Source organism: Nyctereutes procyonoides, unplaced genomic scaffold (genome assembly GCF_905146905.1).
Source record: "Nyctereutes procyonoides isolate TBG_1078 unplaced genomic scaffold, NYPRO_anot_genome, whole genome shotgun sequence".
Classification (NCBI taxonomy): domain Eukaryota; kingdom Metazoa; phylum Chordata; class Mammalia; order Carnivora; family Canidae; genus Nyctereutes; species Nyctereutes procyonoides.
In genome coordinates, this window is record NW_026575132.1 from 24,674,390 (window position 1) to 24,699,644 (window position 25,255).

Consider the following 25,255-nt stretch of genomic DNA (forward strand, 5'->3'; position numbering starts at 1 on the left):
TTTTCTTTTTTTTCTTCCTTAAACCAGTTTGAGTTTCTCTCCTAGCTCAAAGAGTCCAGACGAAAAACTCACGGCAATCAGAATCACGAGGCCCGGACGGTGGGGAAGCCGCTCGGAGGGTTACAGGTGAGCTGTGTGCGAGAGACGCCCCGAAGCCCACCACACACCCGGAGCCTGGGCGGCGAGGCTCGCCCGGACACTCAGCAGACCCCTTCCCAAATAACACGGCAAGATAAAGGCACAGGTTTTTCTTTCGCTTTATCATTTATAAAGCCATACAATGGGTTGCAAAGAAACAAAGCAGCTGTACAGGATGGGCCAGCGTCGGTGTACAATACATTCATATCCAGGGGAAGTAGCGCAGGTCAGGGTTTATACAAGGTGGCAGAGGTTATAGGCACGACGATACAAAATAGAAAGGATATTTCCATCTATATAAATACACAGCCAGGGGATGGGGAGGATGCCGGGTTACTCTGTTTCTCCTGCAGAGGAGGCGGGCAGGTGTGGCAAGGTATTTCTTACATTTGCTATGAACGGCTTGTCGGAGGGAGGGGAGAAAACGGGGAAACGCGGCATGCACACACAGGTGTGCTCACTCTCGCACGCAGACCAAACACGGACACAAAGGAGAGTCTCAAACCGTTTAACACTGATTAGAAACCAAACCGGGGACACCCGTCCGCAATCCCCTCGCTGCTGGCAAGGGCCCAGGTGTGGGACACACGCGGAAGTCCTCCAACGGCTTGGACCCCCGAGGACGGAGAAGTCAGGAAGGGGCAGATATGCCCGAGCCCCAGCCCCCCAGCCGGCGGAGCCAGTCCTCACCATCCACAATACCGAGATTCCGCCAGTCGGGGGCCCTCCTGAATTCTTTCACTGCTGGGTGGTGTTGAACTGGACATCCCACCGCCCACCTACTACCTTTGACCCTAACCCCACGTTTCCCAAAGAGATCGGCAAAATATACACACATAGACACCCGCACTCGCACGCACACGCACGCCTATGTGTACATCCTGTGTCACGCCGGCCAGGAGCTCCAGTCTCAGGGGCCTGGGGCCTGGACTTGGGTGAAGAGTGACTCTGGGACTCTGCCCCCAACCTCTCCAAGGACCCTGAGATGCAGGGGCGGGAGGCAGCCCATGGACAGGGCACTGACCGACTTGACCTCCCCAGGGCCGGTAGTTGAGAAATGCCAAAGAAGGGGGGAGGACCCGGGAGGCAGAGCAGGTGGGCAAACGTTCAGGTCATAGATGGTCCACTTCCAGAAGCCTCCACACACCCCACATGGCAGGAGGAGCCTGCCCGACCTCGGCTCGGGCCCATCAGAGTACCCTACCTCCCCATCCCGAGAGCCCCTTTGTAAAGATCACACTTGTGGGTTGGTTGCTGCCTCCTATGGCCACCAGGTCGCTCGGCCACCACCCCTTTCCTACTAGTCTCTGATACATGGGGACTCCTCAAAACCCAAGGGAGAAGGAGTCCACGAGTTCTCAGACCTACTGGGGAGAGACTCCAATGAAGATGGGAGTCAAAAGGCCCATCCCCAACCTAGGACACCATGTTCGTGGCCCTCAAACACCGGGCTAGACACGGGGACCAGGAAGCCAAGACGGCAGGGCAGGGGCAACCCAGGCTCCCCTGGAGGTTGGCCAGATGCTCCCTTCCTTCCTATTTCCCCTCTGGGGTCACCTCTCCATTGTTCCCAGGCCTGCCCTCACCTCCTGTTCCACCTGTGCCTCTCTGGGCTCTCTCCATGATACGGACAGATGTCATTTCCCTGCCCCTTCCCTCCAGACACCACACAGGCCAGCCTCCGGGAGGCCCGGGCCGGCCTCCGACGCTGGCTGGAGCGCAGGAGCCAGGGCCTGAGCCCGCCTGGCGTCTGCACCCCGCTCGGCAAGCTTCCCCTGCCCCTCCCGGTCCTCCTTGCCAACCTCCCCCAGACCCTAGTCCTGCCAGCCTGTTTTCAAGACCAGACAGCTCTCCTGGCTGACAGACAGATTCCACAGTAACAGCAAAACGGGGTGAGGGAGAGGGAGGAGAGAGAAGGCTAGACATTTACACAATAATAACAATAATGATTAAAAGTGCTTTCTCTTAAAGGAAATCTTTGGCAAGAATATACTGCAGTGCTGTGTGTGTGTGTGTGCGCGCGTGCGCGCAGGGGTGCAGAGACCTAACCTGTGAGGCGTGGGGAGCCAGTGTCCTCCCAACCAGTGTCTGACCCCAAGGTAGGGCCACTTGGAGACTGGGGTACCCTTCCCCATGATTCTTCCGGAAACCTGCTCCATCCAGAGGGATGCCAGGGAGGGAGCTGATCAGCTTCCCAGGATGCCCCCAGTCCTTCCCAGGGTCACACTGGCTCAGGCCTGAGTGGGGTGGGCCAGCCCTGACTCGGGGGTGGGGGCTGCCGGTGGGCGGTGGGAAAGCGCGTGTAAAGGCCCAGGATCTGGGGGCCCGGGGGCCGGGGGGCCGAAGGGAGAGGACGCGCAGACCAGGAGGGGCGAGTCCCGGGGCCACGTCCAGTGGGAGACTGAAGGTATTTACGGTCGGCAGGAAATATCTCCCATCTGGGAAGAGAGTCGGGGTAGGTAGGGAATGGGGGCTGGGGTAGATCTGGGGATCTGGCTTGAATGCCTCAGAAGGAAGAGCACTTTGGAGGACCCTCCATCACCGAGTAGAAGGTTGCCATCTCTAGGAAGCGGGGATCCTGCTCCCCACCCTCAGACACTCTCCTTTCCAGCTCCCTGAAACACAGCGTCCGCACAGATACAGCCTCTTGGAGGAGAAAGAAACACAAAAGACACACACATCACCCACATCCGCTACACACACCCTTGTCCCCCGCAGGCTCCCCTGCTTGCTCAGGCCTGCAGTGCAGGGTGGGGGGCGGGGGAGGCTCCCCGTATCTCTGGGAGCCGGCTGCCGTGCCCCCAGCTTGCCAGAAAATAGGGAAGCCAAGGGAACAGCACCCATGCAGCCCTCCGCACCGAGCCCCGGGCAGCGTCTAGGACGGCAGACCCTGCGCGCTCCAAGGATAAAGGCCCCCCCACATTTCAGACTTCACTTATACACAAAAAAAGGGATGGGAATTGGTTTATCCCCGGGGAGACAATAAAGCAATATAGGAAAACAATAAATACTTCTTGTCAATTTACCTATTCTTTTTTTTTAACCTTTTCTTATATTTTATTAGCTTACAGATTCTGTATGTCTCACATATATATTATATATATTTATATATCAGTACAATGCCTCTCTCTGGGGGATCCCATAGGCTTAAGAAGCCGCCCAAGACTGGAGTCCTGGTGAATTCTCCATTCCGGCTTAGAGTCCTTGGGTGGCGGCCTGGGCCTTTCCCAACTGCCCACATGGACTCTCGGCCCTCCGACCTAAACGCATGCCTTTCTCTTCCATGGGCAGCTAGGCTCCGACAGGGAAACCAAGGCAGGAGGGGGACCAGCATGGCTTTGGCATTGTAGGTAGGCCATGTGGGAGGCACAGGTAGCAGCCCCAGGAGCTCTGCTAAGGACATCCTGGGCCGCCTGGTCCATGTCAGAGCCCGAAACGCTCACACAGGGGAGCACGAGGCCTTTGGGGAGTCTCCCCCGGGGCTCACTGGGCAGGGCTTTTACAAGCAGGCTCCCCAGGGCACGCTCCAACACGGGGACCCCAAGGGACAGGGCAGGGCAGGGCAAGGCAGCAAGGCCCAATCCCCCCCACACCTGGAAGGGCACCAAGCAGATAGGCAGATGTGAGGAAAGGCTGAGCTGGGCCGCGAAACCCAGGAACGGGCAGAGGGCCGGCCGGGAGCTGGCGGGGCGACCTGCCCCTACTGCCGCAGGGCCACACGCCTGGGGAAGACCCGCAGAGCTCAAGAGCCGCCCCTCCGGAGGGATCTCTCCCCCGTGGCTATGCACACGCACATCTGCACCTCCCGACACCAAAGCTCCAGGCTCCTGGCTGAAGCAAAACGGGTGTAACTGCTGGGCAGCCAGCCCCTTCCTGCTGGGGTCTCTGTTGAGAAGCCGCTGGCAGCACCCAGGGCCTCTAGAAGCAGGTGCAGGCACCCAGAGTCTGCGACCATAATCTGGGGTTCTCCTGGGGAAGCAGGCGTGTATGTCCCCACCCTGGGCTGCCCTGTCACCCCCAAATCTCACCTTCTTTGGACAGTATGCACGTGTGTGTGCAAACACGTGGGGCGCAGACGAGCATACGCATTTACAGCTCTGGCTGAGAGGCACATGGAAACCAGTATGTGAGGATGTGGGTGTGGACACATCATACGCCCCATATATACACCCACACAGACTGTACAGCGGAGGCGGAGTCCAGAGACCTCAGGAACCTCGGGTCTCAGACTCCCAAAGGCAAAAGTTGGGCCACCCGATGTCCCACGCTGGCTCTTTTTGCTTCGCCAATCTACCCCAGAGGCGGCCAGAAAAGGATCCCCTCAATCTGATTTCTCCTTGTAAAGCAGTTGGGTTAGGGAGACAGAGCTTTTCCATTTACTCCCAAATTATAGAACCCCAAGGAGTCGGTGTGTCTCCTCTGAGGAGCTCCATCCTCTCGGAGGGGAGGGGGAGCTAGGGGGACCTGGTTAGCAGTGGAGGCTTTGGGGGCCCCACGGTATCCGTCTACCCAGGGGAATCCAAGTTATTCTCCTCCGTCTTCTTCCTTCTTTCTCTCTCTCTCTCTCCCCCCTTCCCCTCCGCAATTCACTTCCCCCTCCTCACGTTGCACTTTCTTCTCTCCTTCTCCAAAATTGGCCCAAAGTCCTCCTTCTGGATTCAAGGGTGGTCAGGATTCACGGGTCCCCTCCCCACGCGCCCCAGCCCCACTGCCCTGGCCCCGGGCGAGGGGTGGCGTTCATCTCTTCTGGCCGGCACTCAGCATGACCTTGGAGACGAAGTTGACGATGGCAGAGGCGGGCTGGTTGGGGTCAAGCTCAGCGAAGAGGTGGCAGGCGTTGTCCGTGGTGCTGCCCTGCTTCCGGGCCACGAAGCCGAAGAGTCTGCCGGGTGGGCAGGAGAGGGGAGATGGGCGTGAGGCAAGGTGGGGAGGGGGGCCCAGGCCTGGAGAGCTGCTGCCCAGGGGAGTGAGCTCCTCCTCCAAGCCTGTCCCCAGCCTCCCACCTCTCCCTGCAGGCACAGGAGGGAATCCTGTCTCTTCCACCCCCAGAGAGCCAGGTCCTGGAGATGACAGTGACACTGGTCCTGGGGTAGGCAGCCATTCCCCTTTGAGGAGCGGGGGCAGGAGGAGTCGGAGGCATATGATGAGACTGGACAGTAAGAGGTGGGGAGGAGACCAAAAATAAAATGGGGACATTCCTAGGCGGGCTTCTCCGTCCTTCCCAGCCCCACCCCTCCCCGACTATTCTGGCACACGACACTAAAACTGTCTGCCTGTCAAAGCGCGTGGCCTCCTCAGAGAGGGCCAGGGAGACAAAAGGACAAGGGGTCACCACCCCCCTCACACTCACTTCTCCTGGGCTCCAGAGAATGGGAGGGGACGGGCGACCCCACACCTGTTCCTCCCCACCCCCACTCCCAGCACCAGGCTGCAGTGACCTGGCATTCTCTGTGCAAAACAGAGTTAAAAATATGAGCAGAGAACAGAATGTGAGCCCAGGTCCCCTCCCAGTCGGCCCATTGCTAATTAGAGCGAGATGGGGAAATCGGGACAGCTGGAGATGCCGATGGAAACCCCTCTCCCCAGGACTGGACCACAACAGCTAAAATTAGCAGCGTTGGGTCCTGCTTGCCACCAGCCGCACGCACATGTTTACACACACGTATACACGCGCACACACGTACGCACAAGGCCTCCTACAGCTTTGCTCTCGCCAGTGTGGTTTCAGAGGCCGGGAACGGCTAGGGCCAAAGGTCTGGGGGTAATGGCCTGCCCAAGTGAAGGGGATGGATGCCTGGGTCCATGGACCAATCCCCAGGACCTCCCCTCCCTTCCAGGCTCGCTCAGGCTCCTCTGTGCAGTGGAGGCCAATGAGGGAGGAGGGCGGAGTGGCTCCGAGAGGGGCCCACAGCGAGCCAGCTCTGGCTGCCTGGTTCTGCCAAGGTGGAGAGCCAGCCAACCTCACCAGCCTAAACATGGCCCGCCTGCCCTCACTGCTGTTTATTTCAGCTTCCTGGCTCCCAGGGCCGGTTCAACAACTGCCAAGTCCTTTCTCGGCTGGGGGCGTGGCGGGGAGGTGGGGGGGGAATGGATCCAGGCAAGAGACCTTAGCCCCAGGGCAGGGAGGAGCATTTGCAAGAATCCGAGAACAAGTGCCTCCTTAAATCTGGGGCCCCAGGCTCTTCACATGCCTCTTCCCAGTCCCTGCCTGAGCCAGGCCCTCCTGGGCCTCTGCCCTGAGATCAAGGCCCCAAGGCCTGTGTCAGCAGGAAGCTCAGCACACAACCAGCTCCAGAATGAGGAGAATGATTTCCAGGCCTGGGACTAGCCCGCCTCTGTCCCTGACCCATCTCCCCATCGTGGGACCCAGGGGTGAGTGAGCACGAGTCCTTCCTCAAACACAAAGCTCTGGCCTGCCTGGCTGGGTCAGGGACTCAGAGACGCTATTGACCCTGGGAACTCAAAGCAGGCCCAGGTAGGTGGAGGCATGCTTCGAGATGGCTGGACACCTAGCTCCTCCTTTCAGCTGGGCTGCTGGTTCTTTATGTGACCTTGGGCAAGGTGAGGTCCCCTCTATCCCACACAGCCCCTCTGGATGGTGCCAACTGTCTACAGCTGAACAATATCCTTTTCTGACCAGGGTGACTTCCCTATGCCTCCCCGCTGTGTCCTGCCTGCCTCCTTCCTCAAATTTTTTCATTTGACAAATACTTATCACCCCTCCCATGCAACACAGTCCTGCCCTCAGGGAGCCTCCGGTTGGGTGGCCATGCCTGCCCAGCCCCTTGAAATTGCCTCCTATCCCCACACCTACTTCTGTCCAAAGTGTACTGTCTTTTAAGACCCATTTTTAAAATAATAGTTTTTTTCCCAAACCTCCCCAAATCGCTCCCGGCCTAGATGTGCTCTCCTTTGTTACACCAACACACAGCCGTGCTTTGTACCTTCTGGGGTGTGTCTCAAACAGGAGATTTAATGTTTTTTTAACAGTGAAGGTTTGCCTTTTCTAAAGCAATCTTACATGAAGTCCAAATACATAAAGGTGACAGCAGGATTTGTGGCCACACGTGTATCTACTCAACCTCAAGACATTTACCTATTATAGTCAATCAGTGAGAAAAAAATGGGCCTGTTTGGATGACTCAGATAAAGTAAACTGTGGACTCACAGGCCATAATGCCAGTCTCACGTCAGCGGCGGTACTCGGGTTATTCCTACACTTGGCTTCGGTTTCATGACACTGAGAAAACCCTGATTCCTACCGGTAAATAACTGCCAATCGTGACAGTTTTCCTTCCTTCCTAAGGCCTGAGCTGTAACCTGAGGATCCTCGGGTTCCTTGGCACATGGTTTGAAAACCACTGTACAAGTTAGTGGGTTGATACACTTGTATCGGCTGCACCAATGTTAAGCCTCCCGAGGGCAGAGTCAGCCCCCTGGTCCGTCTGAATCATCCTGGGGCTGCGTTCCCTGCAGGCACTTGGGAAATGCTGGAGGGGTTTCCGAAGACTCAGCTAAAAGTCCCTGGTCTATCCCCGAAATCTGGACCTTCTGGGCTCCCGAGCTATGATGAGGAGGTGGAGCCCAGCCACGGGATTCACAGCTCACCAAGCGTGAGACTAGCAATGAAGGAAGCCAGGATTGGGGCAGAGAGACCATTCAAACAGCCCCCTGCCCCGTGGCCACTGCCTCCAATATAACTGCCAGCTTTCTGCCCACTTCTCAGGTCCCTGCTGGTCTGGTCCCGGGAGAGGCAAAGCAACAAGACTGGAAGCTGAGCCTCCAGCCTCGAGGGAGGAAAATGCAGAAGACCCGGCTGCCTGGCCAAGCTCTCTCCAATGCTGACTGACACCAGCACAAAGGCCTTTGCTGCCCTTTGCCTACCCCCGGTCCCTGGTTCTAAGCCTCCCCAAGATGCAGCCAGCTGGGGCGGAGGGAGAAGACACACTTACTTAGCAGGGACACCTCCCTCTGTCTTCATCCACCTGTGGAGAGAAAGATGCCACAGCGTAAATCACTACAATTTCTTCCCCCCAGGACTCAGCCCTGTGCATGCCCAGGCCTCCTGCAGGAGGGCAAGGGAGACCCCGTTCCAGCGGGACGGGAGCTGCCAAAGATCATGCAGGGGAGGCTTCAACGGACACCATGGCCTGTCTCCCAAGGAGCTCTCCCCGGTGTGAAGAGAAGCAGATTCAAGGTCAAGGATATGGCAAAGGACATGGAAGCAAGCATTCCAGTCCCTGGGAGGGGCTCTAAATTTGTGGTGGGAAAAACTCAAAAAGCTACCCAACACAATTACTCATGGTCTCACAGACACATGCAGACCAAGGATATACGCCCGCGCGTGTACACACACACACACACACACAGGCCTTAGAATTACAGAAATAGGCGGGAGAGAAGGTGTCTGCAAGAGACTTACTTTCTCTCCTGAGGATCCAGGTCACAGAAGGTGACAGTGTTGAGGGGGTAGTGTCGTCTGAAGAAGAGCCTGTGGCACAGATATCAGATGAACAGAGAATGAGCACCGAAGTGGCCACTCTTTCCCACCTTCCCTTTGCAGGTCAGGCCACCATGTGTGGCTGTCACCGGCTGACCCAGCCTTCCCCTTAGAAGCAAGACAGCCTGGGCTGCTCATATAAGCAATGCATGGGGAGAGATAAATGTGTCATTGAAACACGTCCCAAATGTTAGTAACTAGGAAAAGAAAGAACAAATTGGTATTGAAGAATGAGAAAATGAGCAAACCTTGGGGGAGGAAGGAAAGAAGCAGGAGGGAGAGCCTGAGAGGAAAGGCTCTGCTCCAGAAAGCAAGCACTTTTATGCATTTATGGCTGTGTGCTCAATGCAGGCACATTTGTAGAAGGAAAGATGGATGGATGAACAGATAAATGGATGAATAGAGATATAAATGGGTGATGGGATAAATGGGTGGAGAGGATAAATGGAGCATGAATGGATGCAGGAATGAGTGGATCAACTGGTGAGTGGATGAGCAAGTGGATGGATGGGTAGTCAGATAGAAGGATGGATGAGTGGATGGAAGAGTGGATAGGTAGATGGATGAGTGGGCAGGTGGATAGATGGATGCATGTGTGGGTAGGCAGATGGCTAAGTGGGTAGATAGATGAATACAGGGAATGAATGGTAAGTGGGTGGGTAAGTAGATAGACGGGTCACAGGGAAAGAGAGTCCAATATGGAAGCAAGTAGAAGAGCCTTACTTTCTCTGGTTGTCAGTCAGTGTAATTCCCTGGGCAGAAACTTTGAAGTGAACGATGGTGGCAGCTGGTGTGGGGTCAGCAGCCAGTGTCTCAGAAGCAGCTTTGGAGATGGCCTGCGGCCCAGTGAGTGACTCCATGTCCACAGAGTTGACGAAGAGCACGTTGCAGGCTGGAATAAACCCACCCAAAGAGGAGTTATGGGGGCTGGAGTAGATGGGGATAACACCTCAAGTCAGCTCTTTGGGGGAAGGAATTTATGAATTTTAGGCCAGCCTCAGGCCAGGCATCTGCACAGAGAAATGTAGACTGCCCAGAGATATTTGGGTCTGTAGGAAGGGGTAGGACAGGCAAGAGGAAAGGCCTGGGTGGGGATCCAGTCTGGGGTGGCCACTCACCTGCCCCTTGCTTCAGCAGATCAGTGGTTGAGTTGGCAGGGCCCGAGCTATCTTTCGATTCATCTGTGGGGTCTGAGACAAAAATTTAATTCAGCTGGTAATTAAAACTCTAGAGCTGGAAAGTAGCACAAGTTTGGCTGGGCCTCAGGCAAGCCCTGCAAATACTTTGTGCAATGGATACTGCTTTTCATAACAGGCCCTGGCAGTTGGGACGTGTGTGTCCAGTCTGAACATTCCAATGATTACTGTAAATATTCAGCACACGGGTTGAGAGCTCTGGAATCCAACAACGTGGGGTTCAGACCCTCGCCCCAGCATTTGCCAAGTAGCTATAAAATGGAGATGTAATAGTACCCATTTTGTTGGGTTTTTGAGACGTTCCAAGTACAGTGTGAGCCCAGTGCCTGGCATAAACCAGGACTTCAAGTGGCAATGGATGTCGCTGTTATCGTTTTGCATTGATGTGTCTTTTAGATCGATGAATGCCCTAATTCATCAAGCCATTAACGCAGCACAAGTATAATTTCAATATTAACAAGAACGGGGTATTTTTGCACCGGTGTTTCCCAGACTTTGGTGTGCAGGCTTATTAAAACACAGATCCCTGGGCCCCACCCCAGAGTTTCTCATTAGATGGGGCTTGGGAGTATTTGCGTTTTTAACAAGGGAAGTATTTGTATTTTAATTCCTGGGAAGGGGTGCCAGTGCTGCAGGTCTGGGAACCATACTTTGAGAAGCACCATTTTAAACGATGTAAAGATCAAAGTTTTATAATTGCTAAACTACTTGCCTAAGTTTCATAGAACTATAGTTGGTGTTCAAATTGTGGGGTTAATAACACTACTTAAGGTGTACTTGAACTTCTAAATTAATAATGTTGGTTAATTATCATAATAATTCAATGAATTGAGTTGGATATGTAGAAATTGTGAAATACTATTATACTATTGGGGGTTTTGTGTGTGGGCATAACCCCAGGAGCTCCGAGAGAAACTGGAAGGAAGTCCCAGAGACACTTCTGAACCTCCTATTTTTAAACAAAGAGGATGGGGAGAAGGTAGCGAGTTTCCAATTCCTAGACCTCGATAGGGCCGAGCATAATTCCCCTTGCATGGGCCCCTGTACGTGGGGCTGGGTGACCCGAAGCCTGCACTGTGAGGAGTCTTAGATGTCCATTTGCCATCCTCCAAAGCTGGAAGGCTTCTCTGAGAGACACTAAAGTCTCCTTGCGAGGCATGGTGTCCCACTCAAATTCTCACCTCTAGGTCCTGAGGCTCTTGGGTTCCATTAATACTTCCCACCAGCTCTATATCCCCTCCGTCAGAGAACACCCTCACAGCCAAGCAGACTGTGGGGACTCCAGGAACATCTTGGCCCCCATCTTGGCCCACGCCATGTAGAGCCCAGCCACCTCTTCCTCAGAGTGTGCTCCGTCCTCTTTATCACACCAACCTCCAACACCTGGGCAACATCCCCATGACCTAAATCTGCCTTCCGCACCCCCTCCCCTGAACCCCGCCCACCAACGCCCATCTCATCCTCCAGACATGGTCCTCCCCGTGACCGTCTCTTACTTCTCGTGCCTCCTCTGGGCGTATTCTGAAGATTCAGGAAAAGAATTCCTAAAAACCACCAGAGAATTTTCCAGAACAATCTGGTAAGTCAATTATGTGTATTCCTGGAGTTAAGTCTTTTAAATAACTTTTCCTTCTTTTTTAAGGGGCGGGAGGTGATGCAGGGTGGGAGGGAGGAGAATAGTTTTGAATTTCCCTGGGTTGGCAAAATGACACATGTCCTCCAACCCTGGCGCACGTTCTGGAGCAGCTGGCACAGTGGACTCTCACAAGGAGGAGGCCAGCTCAAAGACGCACTTGGAGAGCAAGGAGTCTCACGTTCCTACCTCGGTTTGGAATGACCAGCTTACAGGGCAGAGCCAGTGGGATGATGGAATGCTGGTAGACCAGGGCAGAGAGAGACCCTGTAAGAGGAGACAGCACGTCAGGGGCAGTGTCACAGGGAGCAGCCAGGGTGATGCGGAGCCCAGACACCCCACCCCGCTATCCGTAATCTCCAGCTTCTTTATCACCTCTCCCTCATCCCACCAGTAAAGTCGAAAATCCACCCCCTTTGTCAGCAAGATCTAAGGGAGAAGCTTCCAGAGGCTCACTCCAGCAGCCACGAGGTTTCCCTTCTAGACAACCCCTCAGTTCTTCTGGCTGCTGGGGCCGCTCTCAGGACCGCACAGCAGAAGTATCAGAGAATCCCGGGATCAAATCCCGGCTCAGTCACCTGTTAGCTCCGTGTTCCATGGGTAAGTCTACCTTCTGTGAGCCTCACGTGTAAAATGGGACCATAACACCCACCAAGCAGGATTGTTATGAGACCAGAAGTAATATTAGGTTCCCGAAGAGTGACTTTCACACAGGAGGGGTCATCGATAAAGGCGGTTGTTAACGGTGGTTGTGCCAACGCTAACAATAACGCATTCCCATGGGGTGGGACGAATTTGGCAGCGTCAAGCAGGCACAGTACACAGGACAGGAGGCCACTGTTCACTGATCTATGACAAGGGGGACCAGGGCCAGCCCGAGACTCAGCAGGCAGGCTGTGGAGCCGAAGGCGGGGGACAGCTCACCAAAGTTTGGCTCATTGGGGCACCCCTTGAGCTTGACTCCTCTGGGGCCGGTCTCTATCAGGAAATGTCTCACCAGCTCATGGGTCATGTCCCCTGGGATGAAGAGAAAGACATGAGGCTTGAGCACTTCTCCTGGCGCCCTCCCACCCCTGCCAACAGCGCTTTACCCCTTCCCCGTGTGGGGTTCTGTGATGGGAGCAACGGCCAGAACCCCAGAATGCAGAGACCACTACTCAAGCAAACACAACCACAGAGTCCCGACAATTCTGCTTCCTCGTGCTCTGGCCCCAACCACCACCAGGCCCAGGACTCGTTTGCCTGAAGAGTCTGACTCGGCAGGGACCAGCTCCCCTGCTGGTCACTGGGTCCTTGAGCACCTCAGGCTCCGAGGAGGCTGGACAGACCACCTGGTCCTGCACCCTGCTCGAGGTGAGGGTGCTACCTTTCTTATTCTGCTGCATGATGGTCGGAGGCGGAGAAGACACCTTCATGGCCAGCCCGTAGGCCCCTCGGAAGGAGTGGCTGTCGCGGATGATGAAGGCCCCTGGCTCCTGGTCCTTGAGGAGTGCGATGGCTGGGATGGGAAGGGGATGAGGAGAGAGGAAGAGAGAAGACACTGATGGCCATGGCCTTACTTAAGACTCCTCAGGCCTATGGAATCTCGTTCTTGAGTTTGAATGTAAGGGTCCTCCGACGCTACAGTAGGCAAGCGTCTTCTGTAAATAGCCAGGTAGTAAACACTTCAGGCCTCGCAGGCCATGCAGCCTCTACTGCAAGTTCTGGACTCTGCTACGGCAGCACAAAAGCAGCCACACGTGACACGTAAGCGAATGGACACGGCGCGCTGCACGAAAACGGTAGCTACAAAAACGGGCAGCGGTGCAGATTCGACCCCACGGCCAGCGCCTGTCTTCCATCCACACAGACCTTCCTTGGGAGCCTGAGGTGGGCCTTGTCTCAAGCCCCACCATGCTGACTTTGTTTTTTTCTGTAAAATGTGCAAAAATCTCCCACCTCACGTAGCTAGAGAGCTAAGATTTGCTATTACCTCGGCTGGCGTTTTACTCCGCTTGGAAAGTCCAGACTGTGCTGCTGTTAAGGACCCTACCTAGGTCTGCAAACCCTGCTTCTGCTCCCCCACACTTCACCATGGGGAGGTGCCTCTCACGGCCTGACCTCGAGCCCAGCCCCTCCCTGTGACCACCACGTACTGCAAGAAGGAGGGAGTCTGCCTGTGTTCCTTGCCCGAGGCCGACGTGGCCTGCGGCAGCCAGCCGTGACCTCTGATGGGCCACGGGACCCTCGGTGCCAACCAGGACTCACCCTGCTCTCTGGAGATCTCAGGCTTGTACCAATACTTGGAAGTGTCCTGGACAAACTTCACTTTGGCCCGCGTCTCGGGGCTGTTGTCTGAGAGAGATGCAGAGAGAGAAACAGTGTGATGGGTTGAAATGCATCCCCCGCCCCCCAACAAAAAGGTATGTCGAAGCCCTAAGCCCAGGGGCCTGTGAGCGTGTCCTTATTCGGAAATAGGGTCTCTGCAGATATAATTAAGGTACGATGAGCTCATGCTGGATTAGAGTGGGCTCCAATCCAAGATGACGGACGTCCTTATCAGAAGAGGGGAAGAGACAGAGAGACACACAAGAGAGCCATGAAGACGGAGGCAGAGACGGAGGGACACATCTACAAGCCAAGGGATCCCATTCTGGGGGGATCCCTTGCTGGATTGCCAGCAAACCACAAGAAGCTAAGAAGAAGGCCTTGAATAGAGTCTCCCTCGAGCTTCCAGAAGGAACCAACCCTGCCAGAACCTTGACTTTGGACTTCTAGCCTCCAGCCCGTGAAGGATTAAATTCTGTTGTCTTAAGCCACCAAGGGTGTGGTACTTTTTAAGGCAGGCACAGAAACTAGCACAGAAAGGCAGGGTCTTCAGGCACGATCAGAGGACTGCCGGCGGGGACCCTGAGTGGCCTGCCCACCCTTCCCATCTCCTGCCAGCTGCCGTGCATCACAGAGCTGCTCTCCTGTCGAAGAGCCTGGCACAGCATTTTCGTGGAGCCGAGGAAAGCCCTTCCTGCACCCCATCTTGCTCCTTTCTCCAGAAGATTTGGACTAAACCCTTCCTGCAGCTTCTCTCCCACAGGCTCAGGCACCACACCTTCCGGGCCTCTTTCTCCACAAGATGAATTTCCCAACTTTGTCAGAACAACCTCAAAGTTGAGGGAAGAAAGATGCATGTCCATCGCTTCTCCCCAAGCACCCGCCCTCCGCGTCCTCTTTGGAGAGCCCGTGGTCTGTGTCACACACAAAAAAAAAAAGAAAAAAAAGAAAAAAAAATCAGCCCTGCCCTGGAACAGAGGAGGAGGTGGCCTAGAGGCTCTCTACTAGGGGTCACATACCCCACTTCCCTGGCAAATGACCCTCACCCAGACCCTCTGCTGACCAGAGATGCTTCCTACACATTCTGGAAGATGCTCAGAGAGCATCCAGTCCAATCACTTAACTTTACAAATGAGGGAAGGTAGGCTCGGAGAGGGAGAAGGACCTGCCCAAATCACACAGGTGGTCCTCAGAAAGGCTCCTCTAAGACCTTCCCAGGTAAGAAAACGCAGCCGCCAATTCCATGCCAGCTACACCTTGTCTTCCGTGTCTGGGTATTAGGAGTGTGGCCCTCGCTCTCCAAGCTCTTCCTTCATCTCCTGGGACCAAAGAAACAAAATGGGGGTGGAGGACAGAGGGAGAAAGGAAGATCCCAATTCCACATGTTCCTTTCCCGTCCTTTCTTCAGAGAGAAGCTGGGACCGTGGGAGTCTGTGCTCACGATGCTATGAAGGTGGCGGCGCAGACCTGAGACCCGAGTTAGAGTGTGCGCCCAGCAACTTCCACTTGTCAGTAACGCTGCGCTCGGCCCCTGGGATGGGCCACTGGGGGGACGGCACGGGGACAGGCCGGCTCCCTTTCCTGGCAGCTGTGCGCGGAGGGGGGCCTCTGGGCTGGGCAGCTGGGCCGCAAGCGCCGCAAGCTGCCTCTGGCCCAGCTCGGGAGCCCTGGCCCCTCTGCTGCTGGGGCCTAATGAGCTGTCAGCGGCGGCTGCAGCCCCGTGTGCCTTCCTGTGTTGACTCCAGTGCTATTTTAAGCAGGGAAGATGGTGGGAAACAGGAAATGTCCCAACTACTAGAAGTTTTCCATCCTCCAAAAGAGGGGCTGGGAACCAGATGTCTCTGGTGGGCAGCAGGAAGCAGGGGCACACGGGGTCGCTGTAGGTGCCCCTGGCCGGCCGGCTCAGGGCAGGACCCCAGAGCATCACACGGAGAATCTAGGCAGCGGGAGGCCCACCCCAGGCTGCCCGAAACATTCTAACCCTTCCTCGAATGCCCCAGAGCTCCGGAGCCACTGGGCAACAGTCACGTTCCAGGTCTGGCTGAGAGGCTGCAAATCAGCTGAGGCCTTGACCTTTGTGTTTAGAGAAGGAGCCCTCTGCACGGAGGGGGGATGTGCCCCGTTATGGGGGTTGAGTGAAGAATTCAGTGTGTGAACGTGCATGGGCTTCAGGGAAGGAACGAGACTCCAGTGAACATGCCCCCCACCCTGCACACACCCCTGGCCTCGGCCCATGGCATGTCGGGCTGCTGGATCTGTTATCAGAGATGCGTGCATGTGGTGGGATCAAGAGGTGGGACAGAGGGCTGTGGGCAGCCGACAGGTCTGGAGTCCAGGTTTGGAAGGCAGATTTTCAAGGTGATCCTAAATCGCAAGTATGGAAACATGACAAGGTAACTCCCATAACGCTTGACGAGCACAAATTTTAGGGTATAAGGGCCTAGATGGGAAGCCATTTGTTAAGTATGTGACCCTGGACAGATGACTGAGTCTCTCTAAGCCTCGGTTTGCTCCTGCATAATTTAGGGGTAATGAGGGGGCGCCTGGGTGGCTCAGCCCATTAAACATCTGCCTTCGGCTCAGGTCATGACCTCAGGGTCCTGGGATAGAACCCCACGTCGGGCTCCCCGCTCAGCTGGGAGCTTGCTCCCCCCGCCCCCCCGCTGCCGGCCCTCTGCCTGCTGCTCCCCTCTGCTCATGCACACTCAGGTGCATGCTCTCTCTCTCTCCAATAAAAAATTTTTAAAAATCCTTAAAAAGGTCAACTAAAACAAGATAAAATGGGGGTGATAATGCCTACTGTGCCAGGCAGCCTGTGTGTGGCTCAGAGCCTGGCACACAGCACGTGCTCAACAAGCGGCATAAGCTATGCCGGTGGTGGTGATCGTGGCTAACAGCAGTGTCACCGCTGTATTTTCCTCCTCCCCCTCCTCGTGGTCCTCATGGTGCCCCCTGCCCCATCACTGCCCCCGCCCCCAGCACACTTCCTCTGAGGACACCTCCAGCTCCTGCTACACAGACAAGGAAGCGGAGGAGGCCGGGAGGTCAGCGATCTGCTCAAGGTTCTCTGGCAAAGGGCTGTGGGCCCCGGGGGGGACAGAGCCTAGGGTGGCGCAGGGGGCCGGGAGGCGGGGCTCACCCGGCAGGGAGTACTTGGAGAAGTCGGGCAGAGTGTGGGAGAAGGACACCGTGCTGCCCCCGCTGGGACTGGACATGCCGCTGGCCACGGGCGAGGAGGACACCTTCCCGTTGACGGTGGCGTAGTTGGGGAGGCTGCCCGCGCGGTCTCCCACCGACATCCTCCGCTTCTCGGGCAGCGCCGGCGTCGGGCTCCCTTGCCGGAAGGCCGCCGAGTCCGGCGACGGGGAGGTGGCGGGGCTGCTCAGGCCCGGGTAGTAGGCAGGGGACACGGGGAAGGAGGGCGTGGACGGAGCCTGGTAGCCGGAGGCACTGCTCTGCCGGGACAGCGCGGGTCTTGGGTCCTCGGGGGTGGAATAGCCGCCGTAGGCTGCGTGCCGCTCCAGGCCGGGGCTGCCGGGAAGCCCGGGGCCCGGCGCTCCCAGGTGGCGGCCCAGGCTCGGGCTCCCCGGGCTGCCTAGCGCGCTGCCGTGCACACCGGATGCCAGGCCGCCCGGGTGGGCGCCGGGGTGCCGGGCCAGGCTGGGGCTTCCCGGGGTGGTGGCCGCGCTGCTCTGCGGGCTGGAGACCGTGCTCCCGTGGAAACCAGTTCCCGCCGGGCCCATGGCCTGGCGGTGGCTCAAGCTGGGACTCCCGGGGGCAGCCACGCTGGGGTTGAAGGCCCGGCGGCCAAAGCCAGGACTCGGGGGGGTGTTGGTGCCCACTGTCCTGTGGCGGGCCTGAGGGCTCCCAGGCACCGGGTGGATGCCGGCCACGGTGAACTGGGCCCGCGCCTGACTTTCTGGGGAGCTGAACTGCTGCAGTGAGTAGTCGGGGCTGCCGTAGCTGCTGCCCACGGTCGGGAGAGGAGAAGAGCTCTGGTAGCTTCTCTGAGCCGAAGGGCTAGGCTGGCCCAGGCTGCCAGAGCGGAAGCCCGAATCCAGCAAAGGCTGGGTGGGTGTCCGGGGGCCCTGGTCGCTGCTTTCCCCGGATGGGAAACTGCCCACTGAAGTGCTGGAAAGAGAGGAGGCAGGTTGAGATGTCAGGATGAAGGACAGAGTCTGGGGGGGAGGGGCGGGTACTCAGCCCTCCCTCCCACCACTAGTACCAACAGGAAGAGCTCCCCTGGCAGGTGCTGGGAGGCCATGACGTTTGCACACCACCCTGTGGAACCCGCCGAAGAAGAGACAGAGGCTCAGAGAGGTAAAGCACTGAGCTCACGACCACACAGGAAAAGGCCAGGATCCCAACCCAACTGCATCTGATTTCAAAGCCCCCGGTTTCCCCACTGCCCCTTGTCGACTCCGAAACCACAAGTCCAAGCAAGGGGATCTCCCCTATGGAAACTGAAGGTGGCTGTCCTTGTGTCACCTCCAGCATCACAGAAACTGGACACCAGGGAGGGGTCAAACCACCTGGCTCCTGTTCCTACTGGGAGTATCCCCGCCTTGATTCACTTTTCCCAGAATGCTATTATCATCTTTGAACACCACAGAGTGCTGGAACTGGGCTTTCATTCCTGGATAGCTCCAAAAGGCAAAGACAACAAATCTCATAGAAGGAGATTTCAGCTAATTGTAGGGTCTGCTTTCCGGCGTTGGATCTGGGCACTAACTTAACAAGCTGCCTTGCATAGTAATGAGACTCCCGTCATTAGGAGGGTATAAGCAGAAGCGGACCCACTTCTTGACCTGAATGTCGTGGGGTGGGGGGATTTCCTCCATTGGGAGGTTAGATTAGATGAGCTCTGAGGTCGTTCCCAATTCTAAGGCTCAGATAAAAATTCAGTTCAGAGGGGACCGTCTCTGGGGGAATAGCCACAACCGCAGACTCTTCTCTGAAGTTACGGGGAAGTCTGTACGGCCGCGCAACGCAACAGCCTGTCAGCTGGAAAACCTAGATTCTGGAAACCCATGAAACTCTTCTCATGTGGCAAATGAGGTGGGGCTGGGTTAGATAATCCTGATTCCTTCCAGGCGCAGACTCCTATCCGTGGATGACATGGTAGGAGAGACACAGGTGGACAGGGACCCCGCATAAGCTGTGGCTATAGGGAGGTAGCAGGTAGGCTCTGCACCAGGAGCCCCTGGGCAGGGGGCAGGGGACGGGGGTAGATGGGGTGGGGTGCAGTCCTTACACAAGACAATGGGCCAAAGCCTGGAGCTACAGACTGGGAGGAGTGTCGAGGCCAGGTTGGATAGGCTCGAGTGCCGGGGCGACGTGAGGTGGGGGGCCAGGCGAGAGCCAAGGGCAGGAAGCAGGTCACGGGCCAGGCCAAGAAAAAGTCTACCTCGAATCCCAGAAGGAGCTAGAGTGGAATGCCATTCCGGGTATGGAATAACACGGGCTCTGAGGAGTGGGAGGACGTGTCAGGCTGAGCAGGGCGGGGTAGGGGACACTGACATGCAGTTCTGGAAGATTAATCCCATCGGAGAAACACTAGCTTCCTGAGCCCTGCAAAGAGCCAATTCTACAGCAGGAGGAATTTGAGTGAGAAACAGTGAAAACTTCCCAAGGTCAGGGCTCCCTGAACGTGAGCAGCGGTGGCTGGCCAGGTTAGGAAAATCCCCTCGCCGTTAAAGGAAGATTACACTTTCAGCCCAGAAGCAGACTTCCTGAACCCAAAAGCAGACCCAGAAGCAGACCTCCAAACCCGTCTGCCCTGTCAAGGGGCTGGAGAGGGGGCTGCATGCATGCTTGAGGTTCTAGAATGCTTAGAACGCAGAAGAACACAGCCTCTGCCCCCCCACCGTGCTGCCCCCCACCCCCGACCTGGGAGGGGCACACAGCCAACTCCACCACCGGGCCTGGCCTGTGACAATACTACGGGAGGTGGCTGGACTGTTTCTGGGCCCCAAGCAAAGCCAGACCAGGAAAGGGGGTGGATATGCAAAGGGATGCCCAGCAGCAGTCTTCCTTCTGGGAGGAGAGCTCTGGTCGGGGCAGGCTAGCCACGTCCGTCCCCCATGCCTGGCACCCTTTGCCTTGCCTGGGCCGATCTCAAGCTCCCTCTCCTGTGTCGCGTCACGTTCTCCGTCACAAACCCTATGGCCCAGTCCCCCACTGCATCCCCTCTTCAGAGCCCTCCCCTGCCTGGTTCCAGGCTCTCCCCTCCATCTGACCCACTCAGAACGCCAGTCGCCCATCCACCACCAGGTCTACACCCCACCCAGGCTGTGCTGCCCTTCTAGAATGCCCATTCCCTCCTCCTCCATCTTTCAACAACTGCTCATCCTTCTGGCCTCACCACAAATACCTCCGGCCCCCCTCTCTGCATCCCTAGACAGAAACAATGGCCCCCTGCTGGGAGCTCCAAGCTCTGGGCACATCTGACTGTCATCCTGGGACAGAGAGGGCACCGAAACACAGGTCCAGGGGAGAGGAGAGACGCGGGCTCTAGAACCAGACGCCTTGGGTCTGAATCCTGTTTCTGCTGCTGTCTAGCTGCAGGGCCTTGAGCAAGCCACTTGGCCTCCCTGTGCCTCAGTTTCCTCTTCTGAAAAGCGGGATCCTAAGAGTACTTACCTCTCAGGATTAACTAAAATCACCATATGCAGCATTTAGCGAAGTGCCTGGCTCACCAGAAGCACTCACCACACAGCGATCGCAGTTGGTAGATTTTGAATGTGGGGGAAGGCCTGGTCCACCACGGTGGCCCCAATTCCTTCCAGCACAGTTCTGGACGGAAGAACCGAATCCAGCCTGGGATTCTAGCTCCCCCACCCTCACACTCCCCAGGGGCTCTGGCACCCGGATACTCTCTCAATGCGCCCCAGTGGGCTGGCTGCCAAGGTACAGCGGTCTGGATGTGATTTCAGCCCGGCCGTGCTCTAGGCAGATCCAGGCCTGGATCCACCCCCTCCCCCCACTTACCTGTCAGCGCTGAGGATGGGGCTGCTGGTGGAGAGGGGACTGGGGGAGACAAAGGAGCCTCCCAGGGTCCCGTTCCTCAGGGGCGTGTCGTGGCCATAGGCCTGGGCAGCTGGAGCACTAAAGCTCTTGGGTTCAGGGTCTTGAGCTCGGGGCCCCGCCACGGCCGTCCGCACCACCGACTCCACATAGCTCCGGGGTTCTGGAAGGGGGCAGAAGAGAGACTGAGATCTATGGGGCTGCAGCCTAGACCCCTCCCAACCTGTCAGGGAATTCCCCAGCCTGTGAGGACGATTCCAGAAAGACAGCCAAGCATGCAAAGGGCACTTCTGGTGCTTCAGCCTGCCCATGCCTACCGCTCTTCCCAGTTGTCTTGGAGAAGCTGTGAGAGCCCCCACGGAACCTTTAACCGGGGCCTCACTCGCAGAAGCTTCCCAGAAACAGACCCCAGCTTTGCCTCCAAACAGAGCCATCCGACACTCCTCCCTCCTGTCACAGCTAGGACACCCGTCTATAGCTGGCAGCCCCTTGAGCTCCTTCTTCCCTCCTAGGTCCCGCTGGCATGGCTGGAGTCTGCTCTACAGCGGGCCCAGGGCTCCGGCCCAGCCTTGCCCACGTTCAGGATGGTGCCAGGGTTCAAGGGGCTCCACCCACGCCCAGAATCCAGAAACAGGCTTGCTGGCCTAGCAACGGGCCTGTGCCGGCCAGTCCCGCCCAGCCTCTTCCACGCCAAGACCCTCCCACCCACCTTGCCTGACACACTTAGCATTCCTCCCGAGATGACATCATTATCCCTGCCTGGTGTTTAGAAGAGCTTAAGAATCAGGGCAGGTGGGGGAACAAGTGCCAGGAAGGCCATTCTACAGGTGAGGACGCTGAGGCCTGGGGAGTGCACGACCAGGAGGAGATCTGACGCCCAGCCAGCGTTCGTCTGACCCTCCTCCCAGACCTCTGAGGCCAGGCCTGAAACACACTCGGTGCTACACAGGGAGAAGAAGCAGGCCACTCTTGGCTTCTCCAGGGCCGTGATCGGGGACAGATGACATTCCTACCACCTCCAAACCTGGCACCGACCTGTCTCCCCCAAGTGGGACGTGATCAGAGCACAGCTCACATGCTGACCACAATCACGGCATCTGCTGAAACCAGCCTCAGAGTGAAGAAGCGGAGAGTACGTGGTGCCCTGGGCAGGCCAGGCCCCTGGAGCTTTTGCTGGCCAGGACTGTGTGACAGTGCGTGGGGGTGGGGCAGGGTGTCTGCCAAGGGACGAGCATGAGGGGGTCTCGTCCGGGTCCCGGGCACAGGGTGAGGGAGAACCAGCCGCCTCGGTGCCCGAAGCCGGAGTCCATATAGGCAGAGGGTCAGCCTCACAAGAGGTCTCCTCAAAAGCCCCCTCACCCAGCTGGGGGCCACCCACCCACCTCCCAGAAGCCTCAGGCCGCTTTCACTGCAAAGGCACCGAATCTGTGCCGCATCTGTGCCGACTGTGCTCGAGGGCCTGCTGGAGCCAGGAAATGCTACGGGGATCCTCTGGCCCAGGACAGGCGCGCATTTTGTGAAAGACTCGTTAGTTCCACGCCGCTTCGTCGATGGTCTCTGTGGCAGCTGGTCGCTTCTGCTTTTGTGCCACACAAGCGGTCACACAGAATTCGTAAACAAAATACTGTGGCTGTGTTGCAATAAAATGTTCCCTACAAAAACAGGCAGCGGGCCAGACTGGGTGATCTCACCTGTCTCCTCAGCCCAGAGAGGTAGAGGGATTTGCCCCAGAACACACAGCCAATCAACGGCCAGAGATACCAGCGCCAGGGTCTCCTGACTCTCAAGGCTGGCTCCTGGTGGCCTAGAGAAGGGCCACAGCCTCGCGGCGACGCTGAGAGCTGGCTGCTACCCAGCACTCCAGCATGTCAGCCAGAACCATTAGTAATGATAAAAATAGCAAACAATTATATGAGGAAAGTAGGAGAACGTAAGTAATCGGAGAATGCAAGTACCTTGCCCCCTCACACAGGACCAAGGGGCAGAGCTGGCCTAGGAATGCAGGCAGTCTGGCCCAGAGCCCGCCCTCTCGCCCACGGCGCACACACCAGCCAGCGAAAACTCAGGGCGCCTGTAGTTTCACGTGTCTTCAGTCTCAGGGGGATAGCTGTGTCCTTGCTATGCAATCAGGAGCCCACAGAAACGGCGATGGAGACGCAAAGCCAGTCAACCCCCCCCCCCCATTCTGAGTCACTGTCCGAAAACTCCTCCCGTACCCTTCTAGGATCTCGGTTTCACCTGCCTGCGTGCCTGCAACACTCAGCAGCCCCTCTCCCACCGAGAGACAACAAGGGGATCCACCTGCTTCTTGGCCACCCCAGGCTCTTTGTGGATCCACATTCACAGGGCCCCACACACCCCCTGGGATGCAGTGAGGCCCCTGATATGCATCTATCCTACCAGCTTGTAGGTGCATGACCTTCACCCTCCAGCCCACCCACACAGACACGCGTAAGAACTGGGACCTTAGAGACGCACATTCATGTTTCTCATTCCCTGGAATCCTTGCTGAGCCCAGAATTTCCAGCTGAAACCCCCATAGATGATCCCCGACGTCTGTGCTCTTGTACCTGTCGATGCCCTCCTGGTCCACTGTCCAGCCTGCTCCTCAGCCCCGGAGGCCAGCACTGACTGCATCCCCCAGACCCTCTGGTTCTAGGGCTCTGGAAGGCTTTGGCGTCGGCCAGTGGGGGGGACCGCCAGGAGATGGGAGTGAGGAGAGAGGTCAAGGTGCCAGTGGCTGCCTCCTTCTACCCAAGCCCACAGCTGCGGTCACAGGTCCTCTCTTCCAGCTCTCTGCTCTTCCTTCAGGTCTGATCTCTCGTCCTGCTAGGGATCACCAGAGGGGCGCTTCACCACCCATCACTGGTTTACTCAGACCTTTTAAACAGCCCATGAAACTCTTCTCCGTTGCCCCACAGAATGAGCCATCTGTTTCCTACCAGGACCCAGGTCCCTCCACTGAGTAAGCAACTCACATTACCCTACCGCACCCCCTAAGAAAACGTACATGTACCCCTTCTACCAGCAGCAAAATGGAGATAAAGCAGGCCTCACCACCCTGTCACCTAGTCAGGACACAGCCGAGCCTGGGACCCGTGGATGCTGACTCCCATCTGGCCTGCCTGCCATTAGGTAAGGCTGTGTCCCCACTCACTGCCCCTGGCCTGAACGTGACAGCCTGAGCTCCAGGCCAGACGCCAGCACATCGTTTGCACAGGGTGACGATGGGACAGCCTATGAGAAATTCTGGGATGTCAGAAAGCCTGGGGTGGTTACAGGATGGTTACGCTTGCAAGGCATCAGTTTCCTCGGCCCCTTCCCCACTCCCATCGAATCCTGAGCCACAGGAAGCCAGAGGAAGACTCTGTGAACTTGGGGGACAGGACTCCTTCCCCAGGGAGAAGCAGTAGCTGCCACATGGTAGGGAAGAGTCCTTGGACTTAGAGGCCAACCAACCTCACGCTTTGCTCCTGGCCTAGCAGGATTTCAGTGACCCAGTCCACCTGGCCCTTCCCTCACCTGCCCACCGCCTTTCCCCAATCCTGCGAGAGGTATGACCACCCTCATCTTTGTTTGGCTAGACTGCGGCCATCTGTCGCCCCTTCCTAGCCTGCCTGGCCCACCCGGGGGTGGAGATGGGCTAAGCCCTCTGTCTCCATCTCTGTTCCTCCTGAACCTGGAGCAGGAGAGACCTTTGGGAAGTTACTTCATTTGAGTCCATCTCCAGAACTGTTCAAAACCAACCTCTTAGGCCCAAAACTCAGTTTTCCCAAGTTTTCCGACCCAGTTGCCATATTGAAAACACCTCCTTTTTCTGTCTATTCTTCAGCTTTTTCTCTCTTCCCAGCCACAGGACAACATATGACTCCTGGGATCCCCCATTTCTTTCAATTCCTGGAGGGGTGACCTGGGAAAGGCTGCTCAAACTTTCTGGGACTCAGTTTCCTCATCTGTAAAAGGGGAATGAGAATACTCACCTGCCCGGCTGAGATCAAGTGAGAAAGATGGGGCAGTTCCCTCTAATCCCTTCCTGCTCATTTCCACAGCAGCGTTTACAAGCAGCCCCACGGGTGTCGGCCTATGCCCCGGCCACACCTGCTCCTGTCTCCCTCCACCCTTCTCTCTGACCCTCTCCTGCTCCTTTCCTCCTCCTGTCCAGTCCTGGAGCAGCTGCACCCAAAGGACTTGTGAAGAGCAGGAGAGGTGGGGCCGGGGAGGGTGCTTCATGTGGAACATTCCAGAGCTCAAACCTATTCTCAGTGGCTGTTGGCGGCTGAGAGCAGCTGGCAGCACAATAGTGACTTGGCCCCACCAGGCCCAGGGCACTAACGGCTCTTCACCCACACCCTGAATTGCCTGTCCTGCCCCTAGGAAAGGCTCTTTGCTTGGAGAGAAGGGGCCTGCTCACCCCAAGCAAAATGAAGACATGTGCGTGGGGAGAGGCAGGAAGTA

General features: G+C 56.9%; 1 protein-coding gene across 1 annotated transcript in view; it reads right to left on the reverse strand.

Annotated features, from left to right (window-relative positions):
- Positions 1–241: 241 nt before the first annotated feature.
- The window catches only part of TNS1 (tensin 1), a 229,151-nt gene continuing 204,137 nt past the window's right edge, over positions 242–25,255 (reverse strand). The window contains 11 exon segments of the mRNA XM_055345038.1: positions 242–5,020; positions 8,091–8,123; positions 8,561–8,629; positions 9,362–9,530; positions 9,757–9,828; positions 11,657–11,734; positions 12,392–12,484; positions 12,834–12,965; positions 13,715–13,801; positions 16,914–17,905; positions 20,765–20,963. Of these exon segments, the coding sequence (XP_055201013.1) occupies positions 4,876–5,020; positions 8,091–8,123; positions 8,561–8,629; positions 9,362–9,530; positions 9,757–9,828; positions 11,657–11,734; positions 12,392–12,484; positions 12,834–12,965; positions 13,715–13,801; positions 16,914–17,905; positions 20,765–20,963 (2,069 nt within the window). The 3' untranslated portion in view covers positions 242–4,875.